This window comes from Cherax quadricarinatus, chromosome 50, assembly GCF_038502225.1.
Source record: "Cherax quadricarinatus isolate ZL_2023a chromosome 50, ASM3850222v1, whole genome shotgun sequence".
In the NCBI taxonomy this organism is placed as follows: Eukaryota; Metazoa; Arthropoda; class Malacostraca; order Decapoda; family Parastacidae; genus Cherax; species Cherax quadricarinatus.
In genome coordinates, this window is record NC_091341.1 from 14341421 (window position 1) to 14360035 (window position 18615).

Here is an 18615-nt window from a genome sequence, read left to right on the forward strand (position 1 = left end):
TAATCACTCCTATCTCAAAATTTCTTCCCCGAACTCTTGTTAAAGGAATACTCTACTCAAAGTTCGCTGCTCCACTGAATCATATCCTCCCCACCAATCCTCCAATCGAGGGATAAACAATATCATTAATAATGGAATAATTTGGAAATTCACAGTGTAACCTGTTCCTCAGAATCTTAGCAGAGATTTTAATTATCGCAAAATAACGAAATAGACTGATAAACATACATCACCATCTGTTCCTTACCCCTTGATACAAGCACAGTCAAGGTTGTCTCCTATACTGGATTCAGCTAACCCTTGTATATCATGACGGTGGTAATTTAATATTTTTATTATACATCCCATACACACCCTGTGGACGGTAGTTAAAAGATTCCAGTAGCACAGAGTGGGTCCAGGGACTGTACCTCATCATTACGAGGCACATAATTGGTCTAGGAACTGTATCTCAACATTACAGAGGCACATAATGAGTCCAGGGACTAAACCTCAATATTATAGAGGCACCTGAGTCCAGGGACTGTACCTCAACATTGTAGAGGCCCATAATAGGTCCAGAGATTGGGCCACAAAGTTTTGAAAGCTAAACATTGCATCACGGTCATAAGCGCACCAAAAATTCCTTCAACTAGACATGTTTTAATCGCTGTTTGATCCCAGTATTCCATAACACCAGTCAGTCCCCTATACTTCAATATAAGCGACTGGAATAGTGCAGAGTGCAGCAAAAATTGATAATGTAGTTGAATATTAGTGTTGAAGATTTGAAGGGAAACAAGAGGCATTCACACGTCATCAAATGGAAATTAATATCCAAATTTCTTTAATAAAAATGGTAAACTGGGATATACAAAGCCCAAATATAATTGAAAACTTTCAAAGAGTAGCAAGAAAAATTTGCACTTTCTAAAATTTTTGATTACAGTATATACACAATAAGATAAACATCTTTTAGGTTATATATACTGAAAGATTATTTATATTTTTTGTATGGATTAGGGTTTTCATGATGTTAACATACAGGTTAAAATAAAAATTTATGTATAATCATTTACAAGATAGTAGATTTTACATTCCATGTATATCAGTACATCAGTGTTAAAAATCACTGCAGTTATTTATTGCTCAGCTGGAGTAATATTAGACTATTAGGAGAGTATATTAAATTTATTAATATAAAGTTTTACACTGTGGGTGTCTGAGTGTTGACAAACGTTGCAGCAGCAGCAGCAGCAGCAGTGACAACAACATGGTCAGTCATCATTAACGGGGAGATATATTAACTTATTTAACTTTCAAGGATGTTATTTTGTTGCCGACAAAGAGTGTTTGATCCGAGGAATTTGAAATACACACCCCCTTTCTTATATCGAATGTTATTACCTCCAATTTTCGAGGCTTTCTTGTCCCCAGGACAGCGCTGTTTGACCCTCGGGTTTAGCGCCAAATTTGATTATAATAATATTAATTCCCCTCAGAAGAGGTGCCTTGATGCCGGTTAGGGGCTCTTGATCCGAGGAAGTTAACTTATCTTCTCCTTCCTTGGATCGAGCCTGAATGCGTCATTCCCCACGTGATACACGACTCGTAATATTTTAGCGCTCTCCCCTGAATGAAGTGTGAAATTTCCAGGAGCTCTATGATCCTGAAAGCCTTTAAGAGTGGTGCCTTGATGTACATGAGGGGCTCTTTATCCAAGGAAATTTACCTATCCTTGGATTGAACCCGATTGCCTCCCGCTCCTTATGTATTGTATGACCCCAGTATGTCAAAAAAATACAAAAATTCAATGTATGTCAAAGGCCCTAAAATCTGGAACACCCTACCTGAGAACTCTAGAACTGCAGACACATTCATCACCTTCAAAACTACCATTAGAAAATATCTTATCTCCCTGATACACCCCGTCAACTAACTACACGAATACCACCTGGTGGTTCACACTTACACTCACTCACTCATTTGACCATAAACAGAAATATTAATCTCAATCTTAAAATAATGAATCCTGTGATACTCCAATACTGAAACTATGTACTGTGCCAAAACAAAAGCATTCACATTGCTAAACTCACAAACTAGTATTTAGCCACTTAGCCATAATACCAACTTACCTCATAATTTGTAATATTTTACAATTAAGAATTAAACTAAGTCTGCCCGAAATGCCTAGCCATGCTAGGTGTACTAGTGGTACACTGTAATCATTATTTTACTACATGTAAACCACACAATAACCAAATTCTGTAAACTCAGCATTGTAATCCTTATAGAGAATAAACTTTGAATTGAATTAAATGTACTAGTAATAATTAGTTTATTTGGTTAAGTGATTGATTAAATTCCCTTCAGGGAAGGTTTATTGATTGGCAGTGAAGGGCTCTTGATCCAGGGAATTTGATCTCTCCATCTTCTTGGACCAAATATGATGCTTCCATTACCCACATACTGTATGGTTCCCTACGGGTTTAGAATGTCTCTATGAGCGTGTATGTATAAATGGCATATATTTAATATCAAGAATGTTATACATTTATCTGATACAGACAACAAGGGCTTGGCTGGCAAAGCTCTGACTTCACACATGGAGAGTCCAGGTTGGATTCCCGGCAGGGTGGAAACATTTCGACACCTTTCCTTACACCTGTTGTCCAGTTCACCTAGCAGCAAATAGGTACCTGGGTGGTAGTTGACTGGTGTGGGTCACATCCTGGGGGACAAGATGGAGGATCAGAATGAAAATAAGACCGACAGTCCTCGATGACGCACTGCCTTTCTTGGGTTATTCTGGGTGGCTAACCCTCCGGGGTTAAAAATCCCACCAAAATCTTAACTGGATTTAAATGCTTTTTTTAAGAATTGTAGTTTTATTTTAGGAGGCCTGGTCACAGACTGGGCCGCAGGGGCGTTGACCCCCGGAACTCTCTCCAGGTAAACTCCAGGTAAGTCATTATTACATGTCACTCTTATATTCTATACTATAATGACTGTGCAGTATGCACGTTATTTTTTAATATGAAATTACCTGTACTTTAATTACCTTTACTTGCCCACCTAAATGAAGTGTTAAACCTCATAGAGCAGAGGCAGCATGTTTGGCTTACAATTGATATTACCAGAGGCCAAACCCTGAGTGAGGCAGGATGTGTAGTCATACTCATATTGCTTGGTGCCCATTTAACTAGCAGCAAATAAATGACGAAGTTAATTGACTGTTATGCCTAAAGTAACAATGGTAGGCAGTTTAAAAAGTGATGTGTTAAAATATAGGTAAATTTCAACTGTATAAGCACTACAATTCACCTTGTGATTTGCCATTCATCTTGCCCCTCCCAGGAATTGAACCTTAAGTTCTTTTGATTGTAGGCTGAAAGCCCTATCTCTGAGCTACGGGTCACTGGCTTACACCAACATATCTTCTTTATCAATTTGCATTGAGTTCAGCTGCCACAAGATATATTTAGCCAAAATACAAAAATTTTATTTTCTTAAAAACTACAGTCCTTATTGGCCTTGGTAACAAAAATTAATACCACTACTTAAAAATTTTACATGCCAGTATGTAGTTGAAATTGTATTATGTAACAAGATTTTTATCACAGCATTACTTATTGATCTTTAATTTACTGTCAACAGTTGCCTCTATCTCTACTGAAGACAGCCCAAAACCACCCTATGTTGGTGGAGTTGAAGAATGGAGAAACATACAATGGTAATCTTGTTTCTTGCGACAACTGGATGAACATTAATCTTAAAGATGTCATCTGTACCTCACGGGTGAGTTGAATAAGCAGTGTGTGTGTAATCAACATACATAATAGAATATACAGCCTTTCCTCACTTTACGATGGAGTTCCATTCCTAAGACCAGGTCGGTAAACGAATTCGTCACTAAGCAAAGACTATGCTGTGTGTTTGTGTCAGCCATTTTTGATATTGTTTTAATGTCACCTTTTATAACATTTTTAGTATACAGTGGAGCCTCAAATATCGAACTTTCTTTGGTCCAGAAGACTGTTCGAGTGCCTTTACCAAATGAATTTATTCCCATCAGGAATAATGGCGTATGACAGGGTGGATAGGGGGGCAATGTGGCAGATGTTGCAAGTGTATGGTGTAGGAGGTAGGTTACTGAAAGCAGTGAAGAGTTTTTACGAGGATAGTGAGGCTCAAGTTAGAGTATGTAGGAAAGAGGGAAATTTTTTCCCAGTAAAAGTAGGCCTTAGACAAGGATGTGTGATGTCACCGTGGTTGTTTAATATATTTATAGATGGGGTTGTAAGAGAAGTAAATGCGAGGGTCTTGGCAAGAGGCGTGGAGTTAAAAGATAAAGAATCACACACAAAGTGGGAGTTGTCACAGCTGCTCTTTGCCGATGACACTGTGCTCTTGGGAGATTCTGAAGAGAAGTTGCAGAGATTGGTGGATGAATTTGGTAGGGTGTGCAAAAGAAGAAAATTAAAGGTGAATACAGGAAAGAGTAAGGTTATGAGGATAACAAAAAGATTAGGTGATGAAAGATTGAATATCAGATTGGAGGGAGAGAGTATGGAGGAGGTGAACGTATTCAGATATTTGGGAGTGGACGTGTCAGCGGATGGGTCTATGAAAGATGAGGTGAATCATAGAATTGATGAGGGAAAAAGAGTGAGTGGTGCACTTAGGAGTCTGTGGAGACAAAGAACTTTGTCCTTGGAGGCAAAGAGGGGAATGTATGAGAGTATAGTTTTACCAACGCTCTTATATGGGTGTGAAGCGTGGGTGATGAATGTTGCAGCGAGGAGAAGGCTGGAGGCAGTGGAGATGTCATGTCTGAGGGCAATGTGTGGTGTGAATATAATGCAGAGAATTCGTAGTTTGGAAGTTAGGAGGAGGTGCGGGATTACCAAAACTGTTGTCCAGAGGGCTGAGGAAGGGTTGTTGAGGTGGTTCGGACATGTAGAGAGAATGGAGCGAAACAGAATGACTTCAAGAGTGTATCAGTCTGTAGTGGAAGGAAGGCGGGGTAGGGGTCGGCCTAGGAAGGGTTGGAGGGAGGGGGTAAAGGAGGTTTTGTGTGCGAGGGGCTTGGACTTCCAGCAGGCATGCGTGAGCGTGTTTGATAGGAGTGAATGGAGACAAATGGTTTTTAATACTTGACGTGCTGTTGGAGTGTGAGCAAAGTAACATTTATGAAGGGATTCAGGGAAACCGGCAGGCCGGACTTGAGTCCTGGAGATGGGAAGTACAGTGCCTGCACTCTGAAGGAGGGGTGTTAATGTTGCAGTTTAAAAACTGTAGTGTAAAGCACCCTTCTGGCAAGACAGTGATGGAGTGAATGATGGTGAAAGTTTTTCTTTTTCGGGCCACCCTGCCTTGGTGGGAATCGGCCGGTGTGATAATAAAAAAAAAAAAAATAGATTAGTCCATTTCAGACCCTCAAAAATACACTTATAAAAGCACTTACAAAAATACACTTACATAATTGGTCGTGTTGGGAGCAGTTCGATTTTTGAGGTTCCACTGTATTATAAAATGTTTATACAGCAGTGCACTATATATTGTCATAAACAGAATAAAGGAAATCAGCTTTAATATACATTATTTAGGTATGCATACTGGTCAGAGAACCAGTCGTAAGTCCAAGTCATTGGAAAATGAGTACGTCGCTAAGTGAGAGGAGGTTGTACTTGTATATACAGTGGACCCCCGGATAACGATATTTTTTCATTCCAGAATATGTTCAGGTGCCAGTACTGACCGAATTTGTTCCCATAAGGAATATTGTGAAGTAGATTAGTCCATTTCAGACCCCCAAACGTACACGTACAAACGCACTTACATAAATACACTTACATAACTGGTCGCATTGGGAGGTGATCGTTAAGCGGGGGTCCACTGTATATATTCTGCATATACTATTTGTATAATGGTAAAAGTGTAATTAACACTTTAATTAATATGCATTTGCCTAACTAGTATTTAAATTAGCTACATTTTATTTAGCCCCATATTTAAAAAATGCAATAAACTATTGTCTTTGCAATACGTACTGGTAACAAGGGTCACATAAAAGACATACATATTGGTTTTCTAACTTTATTTTTTGAGGAATGGGGGTAGCATTTTATTTGACAAAAAATATAGTGTATAAATTTTAAAAATTATGAACCTTGCTATATTTAGGATGGTGACAAATTCTGGAGGATGCCCGAGTGCTATATCCGAGGTTCCACCATTAAATATTTGAGACTGCCTGATGAAGTAATTGACCTTGTCAAGGAAGAAGTAGTGGCTCGTGGACGTGGCCGAGGTGAAAGCAGAGGCCGTGGAGGACCTGGACGTGGTCGTGGTGGTCCTGGTAGAGGTGAGTACAGAAACTACAAGAGGGCCCCACTTATATGGCAGGTTAGGTTCCAGGCTACTGCTATAAAGTGAAAATCACTGTAAAGTGAAACATAGCCTTTTTTTCATTTTCAAATGCATATAAAAGCCTGATAACATGATTACACTATCATATGTTAACCCGTAAACAGTCCAAATGTATATATACGTTTTTCAACATTTGAAAGTATGTAAAAAAGTAGATCTTCTTTCTGTTTTTTTACATTTGAAAATGTGTAAAAAACTTTGATCTACTGGGCATGTCATTTATTGCCTCTTCAAAGTCTTGTGAATAATATCCGAGATTTTTGGGATGACCAGATTTTGGGTTTTGTTCATAAAGAATTCATTTGGATTGTCAACCCTTAGAGTGGGCAGTGGCTCACTAAATACTGAGTCATATTGGGACTTTAGTCTCTCACTCATTTCTTGGCTATCATCTGTGTATGTCCCACCCCACCTAAGCAGGGGCCCAATGCCGGATGTTGTTTTTCCCTTAGATTTGGGATAAGAGAAGAAGCATTTTGGGTTTTTTCAATTTCCTTTATGGCTTTTAGTTCTTCCTGTGATTCTTGTCACCTATAAGATTCCTTCAGCTTAAGTTCAATATTTGCAATTTCATTGACTAGTGCCTCCCTTCGTATTTCAGATATATTGACCCCACTCAGCAGCTACATGACTCTTCGCCTTCATCTTTATAGGGAACGTCTCTCTCTTTCTAGTTTACATCTTCTCTTTCTTTTTCTTAATGGAATGTGTCTTGAGCAAATCTCAAGAACCACAGAATTCATTTTTTCAAGGCAAATGTTTGGATCTGTGTTTAGGATATCTTCCCAGCTTGTTTCACTTAGGACATGGTTTACTTGATCCCATTGTATGTTTTTGTTATTGAAACTGAATTTCGTGAAGAGACCTTCATGACTGCTCACATTTTGCTGGTCCGGAGCCCTATGCATACATGTCTGTACCTCTATTATGTTGTGATCTGAGTGAATTGACTTTGATACAGTTATATTACGTATCAGATTGTCATTGCTAGTGAAGATGAGGTCCAGCGTATTTTCTAGTCTTGTAGGCTCTACTATTTGCTGGTTTGAGGTGAATTTGTTGCAGAGATTTAATAGTTTGTGTGTGTGTGAATTTTCATCTGAGCTGCCTCCTGGAGTGATCTCTGCTAAAACTTTGTTTGCTATACTCCTCCATTTTAGGTGTCTCAGGTTGAAATCTCCTAGTAGTAAGATGTTTGGGGCAGGAGTTGGGAGATTTTCCAGACAGTGGTCAATTTTCTCAAGCTGCTCCTGGAATTGCTGGGAAGTTGCATCTGGAGGCTTGTATACTACCACAATGACAATGCAAACACATTTAGGCTACAATCCTAAAACTATCCTTAATGGGGCATAGTCTAAAGTAAGCATAGTTGGGTCTGACTCAGGAGTAAGTTCATTTGGGTCAGTAACAAATGAAGGATTTCATTCTGGCTTAAGCGAGGATTTCAGTCTTGGGGGATTAAAAATTAAAAAATTTTTTTATTATTATCACACTGGCCGATTCCCACCAAGGCAGGGTGGCCCGAAAAAGAAAAACTTTCACCATCATTCACTCCATCACTGTCTTGCCAGAAGGGTGCTTTACACTACAGTTTTTAAACTGCAACATTAACACCCCTCCTTCAGAGTGCAGGCACTGTACTTCCCATCTCCAGGACTCAAGTCCGGCCTGCCGGTTTCCCTGAACCCCTTCATAAATGTTACTTTGCTCACACTCCAACAGCACGTCAAGTATTAAAAACCATTTGTCTCCATTCACTCCTATCAAACACGCTCATGCATGCCTGCTGGAAGTCCAAGCCCCTCGCACACAAAACCTCCTTTACCCCCTCTCTCCAACCTTTCCTAGGCCGACCCCTACCCCGCCTTCCTTCCACTACAGACTGATACACTCTTGAAGTCATTCTGTTTCGCTCCATTCTCTCTACATGTCCGAACCACCTCAACAACCCTTCCTCAGCCCTCTGGACAACAGTTTTGGTAATCCCGCACCTCCTCCTAACTTCCAAACTACGAATTCTCTGCATTATATTCACACCACACATTGCCCTCAGACATGACATCTCCACTGCCTCCAGCCTTCTCCTCAAAGAAATAATCTTTAAAGACATTATTATTAGTATGTATATAAAATTTTTTCATCTTTTGTGGTCATGGTCAGTATAATAGTGAAATTTAGCCATTAATTGAAAAAAAAAATAAAAGGATTTGCCTCTTGGCAAATTGACTATGCCAATGATTTTGCTCTTACTCTAGAGTAAGTGTATCTGGATCTTATTCTGAAGTAAATGTATTTGGGACTGGAATAAGTTGATAGTAGGTTTACAGTCTTAGACAAATTAAGTACAATATGAGGATTCCAAAATTCTCTATGTATCATAATCTATGTAACTGTATTTGTGTTAACCTGAATAAACTTACTGACTCAGGGTGGGCCTTGGGGTGGAGAGAGGGAGAAAATAGAAGTAGTTAGATACACATTCACTAGTTCTGGTTTATAACAAGTGTACCTGAGTCCTGACGAAGACTGGCTGGCTGGTTAGTGGAGGAGCGGGAGTAAAAGGGAGGAGAATTATGATTGAATTTTGAATTTAACTTTTTCTCATTTGTTTTTTGGTTAATTGCATTTACCAGGTATATTTAGTATATATTTTACTGGGAAATTATTTCCCAGTAAAAGTAGGCCTTAGACAAGGATGTGTGATGTCACCGTGGTTGTTTAATATATTTATAGATGGGGTTGTAAGAGAAGTAAATGCGAGGGTCTTGACAAGAGGCGTGGAGTTAAAAGATAAAGAATCACACACAAAGTGGGAGTTGTCACAGCTGCTCTTTGCTGATGACACTGTGCTCTTGGGAGATTCTGAAGAGAAGTTGCAGAGATTGGTGGATGAATTTGGTAGGGTGTGCAAAAGAAGAAAATTAAAGGTGAATACAGGAAAGAGTAAGGTTATGAGGATAACAAAAAGATTAGGTGATGAAAGATTGAATATCAGATTGGAGGGAGAGAGTATGGAGGAGGTGAATGTATTCAGATATTTGGGAGTGGACGTGTCAGCGGATGGGTCTATGAAAGATGAGGTGAATCATAGAATTGATGAGGGAAAAAGAGTGAGTGGTGCACTTAGGAGTCTGTGGAGACAAAGAACTTTGTCCTTGGAGGCAAAGAGGGGAATGTATGAGAGTATAGTTTTACCAACGCTCTTATATGGGTGTGAAGCATGGGTGATGAATGTTGCAGCGAGGAGAAGGCTGGAGGCAGTGGAGATGTCATGTCTGAGGGCAATGTGTGGTGTGAATATAATGCAGAGAATTCGTAGTTTGGAAGTTAGGAGGAGGTGCGGGATTACCAAAACTGTTGTCCAGAGGGCTGAGGAAGGGTTATTGAGGTGGTTCGGACATGTAGAGAGAATGGAGGGAAACAGAATGACTTCAAGAGTGTATCAGTCTGTAGTGGAAGGAAGGCGGGGTAGGGGTCGGCCTAGGAAAGGTTGGAGAGAGGGGGTAAAGGAGGTTTTGTGTGCGAGGGGCTTGGACTTCCAGCAGGTATGCATGAGCGTGTTTGATAGGAGTGAATGGAGACAAATGGTTTTTAATACTTGACGTGCTGTTGGAGTGTGAGCAAAGTAACATTTATGAAGGGGTTCAGGGAAACCGGCAGGCCGGACTTGAGTCCTGGAGATGGGAAGTACAGTGCCTGCACTCTGAAGGAGGGGTGTTAATGTTGCAGTTTAAAAACTGTAGTGTAAAGCACCCTTCTGGCAAGACAGTGATGGAGTGAATGATGGTGAAAGTTTTTCTTTTTTGGGCCACCCTGCCTTGGTGGGATTCGGCCAGTGTGATATGTGATAATAAAAAAAAAAAAATTTAGTATTGTTGGGGATTTTCTTTCTTTTTGGGTCACCCTGCCTCGGTGGAAGACGGCCGACTTGTTAAAAAAAAAAATTAGTATATGGTTGTTTCATACCTGTTTGGTATGTTATTTATTTTTTTTTTTAAGTTAAGAAATGTGGAATGTTTTCCTCTAATTTTGTATTCTACAGGGATTATGATTGAATTTTTTATTGTATTTTTCTGTTTTTTTTTTTTTTTATCACATTCATTTCTTTATTGTTCATGTATGGTAAGCTTTTTGTTTTTTGTTTGTTAAGTACACGTTTATTTATACACACTCATCTGAGTTTTCTTTGATTTTATCTTAATAGTTCTTGGTCTTATTACTTTTCCTTTTATATCCATGGGGAAGTGGAATAAGAATCTTTCCTCCGTAAGCCATGCGTGTTGTAAAAGTCAACTAAAATGCCGGGAACAATGGGCTAGTAACCCCTTTTCCTGTAAAGATTACTAAAAAGAATAAGAAGAAAATTGTCAAAGTGGGAAGTCTGAACGTGGATGTTGTGCAAATGATAAGAAAGAGATGATTGTGGATGTTATGAATGAGAAGAAACTGGATATCCTGGCTTTAAGTGAAACAAAGCTGAAGGGGGTGGGAGAGTTTCAATGGAGAGGAATAAATGGGATTAGGTCAGGGGTTTCAAATAGAGTTAGAGCTAAAGAAGGAGTAGCAATAATGTTGAAGGATAAGTTATGGCAGGAAAAGAGGGACTACAAATGTATAAATTCAAGGATTATGTGGAGTAAAATAAAGATTGGATGTGAAAAGTGGGTTATAGTAAGTGTGTATGCACCTGGAGAAGAGAGAAGTGTAGAGGAGAGAGAGAGATTCTGGGAAATGTTGAGTGAATGCGTGGGGAGTTTTGAATCAAGTGTGAGAGTAATGGTGGTTGGGGATTTCAATGCTAAAGTGGGTAAAAATGTTATGGAGGGAGTAGTAGGTAAATTTGGGGTGCCAGGGGTAAATGTAAATGGGGAGCCTTTAATTGAGCTATGTGTAGAAAGAAATTTGGTACCAAGTAATACATATTTTATGAAAAAGAGGATAAATAAATATACAAGGTATGATGTAGCACGTAATGAAAGTAGTTTGTTAGATTATGTATTGGTGGATAAAAGGTTGATGGGTAGACTCCAGGATGTACATGTTTATAGAGGGGCAACTGATATATCGGATCATTATTTAGTTGTAGCTACAGTTAGAGTAAGAGGTAGATGGGAAAAGAGGAAGGTGGCAACAACAAGTAAGAGGGAGGTGAAAGTGTATAAACTAAGGGAGGAGGAAGTTCGGGAGAGATATAAGCGACTATTGGCAGAAAGGTGGGCTAGTGCAAAGATGAGTAGTGGGGGGGTTGAAGAGGGTTGGAATAGTTTTAAAAATGCAGTATTAGAATGTGGGGCAGAAGATTGTGGTTATAGGAGGGTGGGGGCAGGAGGAAAGAGGAGTGATTGGTGGAATGATGAAGTAAAGGGTGTGATAAAAGAGAAAAAGGTAGCTTATGAGAGGTTTTTACAAAGCAGAAGTGTTATAAGAAGAGCAGAGTATATGGAGAGTAAAAGAAAGGTGAAGATATTGGTGAGAGAGTGCAAAAGGAGAGCAGATGATAGAGTGGGAGATGCACTGTCAAGAAATTTTAATGAAAATAAGAAAAAATTTTGGAGTGAGTTAAACAAGTTAAGAAAGCCTAGGGAAAGTATGGATTTGTCAGTTAAAAACAGAGTAGGGGAGTTAGTAGATGGGAGAGGGAGGTATTAGGTAGATGGCGAGAATATTTTGAGGAACTTTTAAATGTTGAGGAAGAAAGGGAGGTGGTAATTTCATGCACTGGCCAGGGAGGTATACCATCTTTTAGGAGTGAAGAAGAGCAGAATGTAAGTGTGGTGGAGGTACGTGAGGCATTACGTAGAATGAAAGGGGGTAAAGCAGCTGGAACTGATGGGATCATGACAGAAATGTTAAAAGCAGGGGTGGATATAGTGTTGGAGTGGTTGGTACTTTTGTTTAATAAATGTATGAAAGAGGGGAAGGTACCTAGGGATTGGCGGAGAGCATGTATAGTCCCTTTATATAAAGGGAAAGGGGACAAAAGAGATTGTAAAAATTATAGAGGAATAAGTTTACTGAGTATACCAGGAAAAGTATACGGTAGGGTTATAATTGAAAGAATTAGAGGTAAGACAGAATGTAGGATTGCGGATGAGCAGGGAGGCTTCAGAGTGGGTAGGGGATGTGTAGATCAAGTGTTTACATTTAAGCATATATGTGAACAGTATTTAGATAAAGGTAGAGAAGTTTTTATTGCATTTATGGATTTAGAAAAGGCATATGATAGAGTGGATAGAGGAGCAATGTGGCAGATGTTGCAAGTATATGGAATAGGTGGTAAGTTACTAAATGCTGTAAAGAGCTTTTATGAGGATAGTGAGGCTCAGGTTAGGGTGTGTAGAAGAGAGGGAGATTACTTCCCGGTAAAAGTAGGTCTTAGACAGGGATGTGTAATGTCACCATGGTTGTTTAATATATTTATAGATGGGGTTGTAAAAGAAGTAAATGCTAGGGTGTTCGGGAGAGGGGTGGGATTAAATTATGGGGAATCAAATTCAAAATGGGAATTGACACAGTTACTTTTTGCTGATGATACTGTGCTTATGGGAGATTCTAAAGAAAAATTGCAAAGGTTAGTGGATGAGTTTGAGAATGTGTGTAAAGGTAGAAAGTTGAAAGTGAACATAGAAAAGAGTAAGGTGATGAGGGTATCAAATGATTTAGATAAAGAAAAGTTGGATATCAAATTGGGGAGGAAGAGTATGGAAGAAGTGAATGTTTTCAGATACTTGGGAGTTGACGTGTCGGCGGATGGATTTATGAAGGATGAGGTTAATCATAGAATTGATGAGGGAAAAAAGGTGAGTGGTGTGTTGAGGTATATGTGGAGTCAAAAAACGTTATCTATGGAGGCAAAGAAGGGAATGTATGAAAGTATAGTAGTACCAACACTCTTATATGGATGTGAAGCTTGGGTGGTAAATGCAGCAGCGAGGAGACGGTTGGAGGCAGTGGAGATGTCCTGTCTAAGGGCAATGTGTGGTGTAAATATTATGCAGAAAATTCGGAGTGTGGAAATTAGGAGAAGGTGTGGAGTTAATAAAAGTATTAGTCAGAGGGCAGAAGAGGGGTTGAGGTGGTTTGGTCATTTAGAGAGAATGGATCAAAGTAGAATGGCATGGAAAGCATATAAATCTATAGGGGAAGGAAGGAGGGGTAGGGGTCGTCCTCGAAAGGGTTGGAAAGAGGGGGTAAAGGAGGTTTTGTGGGCGAGGGGCTTGGACTTCCAGCAAGCGTGCATGAGCATGTTAGATAGGAGTGGATGGAGACGAATGATACTTGGGACCTGATGATCTGTTGGAGTGTGAGCAGGGTAATATTTAGTGAAGGGATTCAGGGAAACCGGTTATTTTCATATAGTCGGACTTGAGTCCTGGAAATGGGAAGTACAATGCCTGCACTTTAAAGGAGGGGTTTGGGATATTGGCAGTTTGGAGGGATTTGTTGTGTATCTTTATGCGTACATGTATATGCTTCTAAACTGTTGTATTCTGAGCACCTCTGCAAAAGCAGTGATAATGTGTGAGTGTGGTGAAAGTGTTGAATGATGATGAAAGTATTTTCTTTTTTGGGGATTTTCTTTCGTTTTTGGGTCACCCTGCCTCGGTGGGAGGCGGCCGACTTGTTGAAAAAAAAAAAAAAAAGTACTGGTCAAAAGGATGGAATATGTGAAGTCTCAGAATAAATCCCCATGTTTTACATGTTTTAATGGGTTCACTTTATATGACGCAAGTCAGGAATGAATCTATTGCTTAGTACAAGGAATATCTAAACATAATTTTTTGTAATTTAAAAGAATGTACACTCATCAGCACAATGCTATCCATCATTATGTGAAGTTGTATTGGCTGTATCTTTCATCTGCTGATTCAGAGAAACGTGCTGCTGCACTTGTCAGTACTTGCCTGGGGACCAGTCCACTAACAAACGCCACAAGTATCACAGCTTATAACATATTAAAATACAGCCTCTCCTCACTCAGTGACGTACTCCTTTACTGACACCTCTGACTTAAGATGGGCTCTCTGACCAGTATTTATACCTAAATAATGTACTATATTAGAGTTGATTTCCTCAATTCTGTTTATTACAATATACAGTACACTGCTGTATAAACATTTAAAATATACCAGAAATGTTATAAATGGTGTAAAGGTGATATTAAAACAATATCAAGGATGGTTGACACAAATCCACTACCATTATAGTACATGTATACTCCTCGTTTAGCGACAAATTCATTTAGCAACAAATTCATTTACCAGCGGGGTCTTAGGTCACTATCTCCATCGTTAAGTAAGGAGAGGCTGTACTTTTTAGATTTTGTTAATCTAATTTTCATTGGTATTGAAAAGACGTCTTTATTTCCTGTTGCTATTTCATTGAACAATTTATTTCCAGTATCCTTAACAAGCTTGCTCTGTATAGGTAAGTTTAATTTAACTTACAGTAATTTCAATGAATTGCTTATTTTCTTCACTTGCTAAATATTCATATTCTTTATCTGCTCTAACATTTCAGGTTGCAGCATTATTAATAAATATTTTAGGAAGTGATCTGCTTGACGTACTTTAATCCATAAAGAATGCATTACAACATTTTATATTCAATTTTATACATTAGTTCTTTACTTATTTGGGGTGCAATTTCAAAGTAATGGGTACATTATGTGGCTGTCCCCATAAATTTGCAGAGGGGCAAGGTTTACATTTCTAGAGGTCCCGTGAAACTAGAAATCATGAATTATGTCAAATAAAGTCTTCATAACAAATTTTTGTTTTAGATTTGGGCTCATATTGGGTTTCAGACATCATATCTTTGTAATATTTCACTAATCTGGTTAATATTGACATAAAATATAATAACCAAAATGAAGAAAGAGTTGCTCATGGGAAAGACATTAAACCAGAAAAGCATATTATAATTCAAAATATTCAGTGAAACCACTGGATAATTGAAACCTGAAAATAAGGAAGTCTGTGAATTTGTATGGGCAGCTTTATACGTACTGCATTCGTAATCACGGAAGACTTCACAATAATATACAGGAAAATATTGCATTTTTGTCATCACTTTGAACTCCTTTACTGCATATATTTGCCTCATTTACTTAAATACAAATTATGCACCACATGATGATCTCTGGGAATAATCATTTCAGAAATTCTTAAAGCTGCCATCCATCAAAACTGGGTTTTGATGCAGGCAGTAGTCTGGGAGTTTGGTACCACAGTAATACCTACCTTACAGTGACATCAGTTCTTTAAATTTTGATGATCCCATGGTAAGTTGCTTAATGATAATGTCCATGTGCTACTTAATCAGTGAACACCAGACAAGCCTGGCCCAAGATTGGGCTCTGGGAACAGAAAAACGAAAAACTATTGGAACTCATCAAGGGTGTATCAAAGGTCATTGAACAAAAACCTGTATAAAGAGACCCTTTCCTATTTCACAACAAAGATAGCATGACTACTTATACAGTACTTCAGCATCTTGAACTTTACCTGCTACAGTTCTTTTCTTAATAAGTTTCTTTTAGGAATTAAAATTTTTCTAGTATAGTACATTCACTTTGTTGTTTAGTTACTTAATTTTTATTTTTTTATCTTTATTTTATTTTTATTTTTATTTTTTTGCTTGACAGGTGGCTTTGGAGGTCGAGGGCGCGGTGGGCCCCCAGGTGTTGGCGGTGGGCGAGGGGGTCCTGGACGTGGTGGCATGAAGAAAAAGGAAGGATTTAAATAGCCTATCATGTTTAGATTGTTTGGAAGGATGTGGAGCACTGGCTATATGCAAATCTAATTGAACAACTTATCATTGTATAGATATTGTATACATATTACAAACTCGTTTTCATTGATTTTGGAATTTAATGTGTGCGATCCAATAATTAGGGTGTGATTGTAGTATTTTCTGCAGTACAATAGCATGTGTTTTTATTTATTGCCTGTGATGTTATAAACATTTTACTTTCCAGTATCTAGCATCATTTTCACTGGACAGTAAAACTTCCTGACAGGTTAAGGTTTTTATGTTGTTGTGAACTAGTCATGAAAGGTGACCAAGCTGGTTTGAGCTTTTTTGTATTTGGTGTAAATGGTTTTATTACAATCCAGTAAAACAAATATTTTTGGTCATTAAATGGTGAATAATCTATTTCATGAAGTTAATACAATAAACATAATGATTTTTTTTCTTTTTTTCAAAAAAAAAAAAATTCTACGTTGCAAAATATGTACAGATTGTACAGTATGTGTGTATTTTCTAGCAAGAGATAAATACTGTAAGTACAAGTTAATTGTACTTAAATACTTCTCAATGGAATTTCATCCAGTGGCTACTTAAGTAGATAATTTGGCTAAGCTGAATGGATTTATGTAGATACATGTGCTCAAATAAGTGACCTGGTAGTGAAGGACAGTTATATTGTTTTTATGTGGCTTACTTTGTGTGAATTTGTGGTAAAAACTATTTGGGGGCAAATGTTTGGCTTAGCTTATTTTCCAAGTATTATTGTTGTTTTAAATACAGCTCTCCCTTGTTTTATGGGCTAGACTTGTTCCTGGCTCATGGCCCATAAAGTAAAGCCGTTACAACATGTAAAACTTAGGGATTGGGTTTGAGACTTCATAGACCTCTATGGGTTTAGTGCTCACTGCTTTGAATGAAATAATAATTATATTAATAATAATGAGACTTCAAGTTCCACATTTCTTGACTAATATTTGCCAAAAACCTGAGCTTATTAAAAACTCATGCACCAAATGGTCATAAACAAAAAAAAAATTTTTTTGTAAAAAACTGAGAGAAAGTAAAATCTGAAATTCAATCATAATCCCTCTACAATACAAACTTTTCAAACAGATCCACATTTCTTTACTTTTACTCAAAAAATCATTATGAGCATATCATATGATCACCAAATGGTTGATCATATGACTGCATATCTTTTGAATAGTACACATCTCTTAGTACTCTTTCCTCGCTATCTCCACCCCTAGACCCAACTTTGTGTCGGCACAACACAACTATGGGCAGCTGGGTGTCTGTTTACTTTTGGCTTGTTACAAGATGCTTAAATTGATACTTAACCCTTTCAGGGTTTCCGACATACTAGTACGTCTTGCGCACCAGGGTTATTGACGTACTAATACGTGTAAATTCTAACGCCTTCAAATCTAGCGAGAGAAAGCTGGTAGGCCTACATATGAAAGAATGGGCCTATGTGGTCAGTGTTCACAGTATAAAAAAAATCCTGCAGCACACAGTGTATAATGAGAAAAAAAAAACTTTGACCATGTTTTTGGTTTAAAACAGCGACTTTGCACCATACTTTCGTATGGTATTTATGGTTGTATTCTAGTTTTCCTGGTTTCATTTTATAGAATGGAAGACATATTACAGAAATTGAGATGATTTTGATTGATTTCACAATGAAAAGTACCTTGAAATTGAGCTCAAAGTAGCAGATATGTTCGATTTTTGCCAAAGTTCAAAAGTAAACAAATCATGCCACGCGTCCAATACATGTCAACTGGTGAGTCTAATATTATTTCACAAGTGTGCTGATATTATTTATACCATTTCTACACTAATGCAGTAGTCTGCATAACAGTAAATCTTCTATTTTTTGTGAGAATAAAAATTCAAAGTAGAAAGCAAAAGAAATGTAAGAGGGGCCTGGGGACGTGACTAATGACAGAAGAAATGTTATTTTAGTGCCAGGAATGTCTGTTTTGTTTATTCTGGACCCTATTTGGAAATTAGCATTTTTTGAAATTTGTGTGAAATTGGCAAAATTGCCAAATTCTGACCAATTTATTGGATAGTTGAAATCGGTAAATGGGTGGTTTCTTGTACTCATTCGATAGAAAAAATGGAGTTATAGCAAAATAGTTATGATTTTTGTTGATTAGTACACTGGAATTGGCCGAAAATAGGGCTTAGTGGGCGAAATCGCCAATGCGTAAACATCGTCAAGACTGCTAACTTCGCAAGAGCATAATTCCGTACGTTTTCCGTCAAATTTCATACTTTTGGTGTCATTATGATCAGGAAAAGATTATCATTTCAGAAGTTTTTTTTTTTTTTTTTTTTTTTTTTTTTTTTTTTTTTTTTTTTTTTTTTCAAAAAAAATTTCGACCCTGAGAACAAGTTTAGGAGAGGGCCTCTCGACCCTGAAAGGGTTAATGGGATTTT

At 38.1% G+C, this 18615-nt stretch overlaps 1 protein-coding gene across 1 annotated transcript; it reads left to right on the forward strand.

Moving 5' to 3' along the window:
- Nucleotides 1–1207: 1207 nt before the first annotated feature.
- Nucleotides 1208–16547, forward strand: LOC128695480 (U6 snRNA-associated Sm-like protein LSm4). Its single transcript, XM_053786149.2, has 4 exons — nucleotides 1208–1255; nucleotides 3640–3780; nucleotides 6169–6349; nucleotides 16061–16547. The coding sequence occupies exons 1-4, from the start codon at nucleotides 1253–1255 to the stop codon at nucleotides 16159–16161; spliced, it is 426 nt and encodes a 141-aa protein (XP_053642124.1). The 5' UTR covers nucleotides 1208–1252; the 3' UTR covers nucleotides 16162–16547.
- The last annotated feature ends 2068 nt before the right edge of the window (nucleotides 16548–18615 follow it).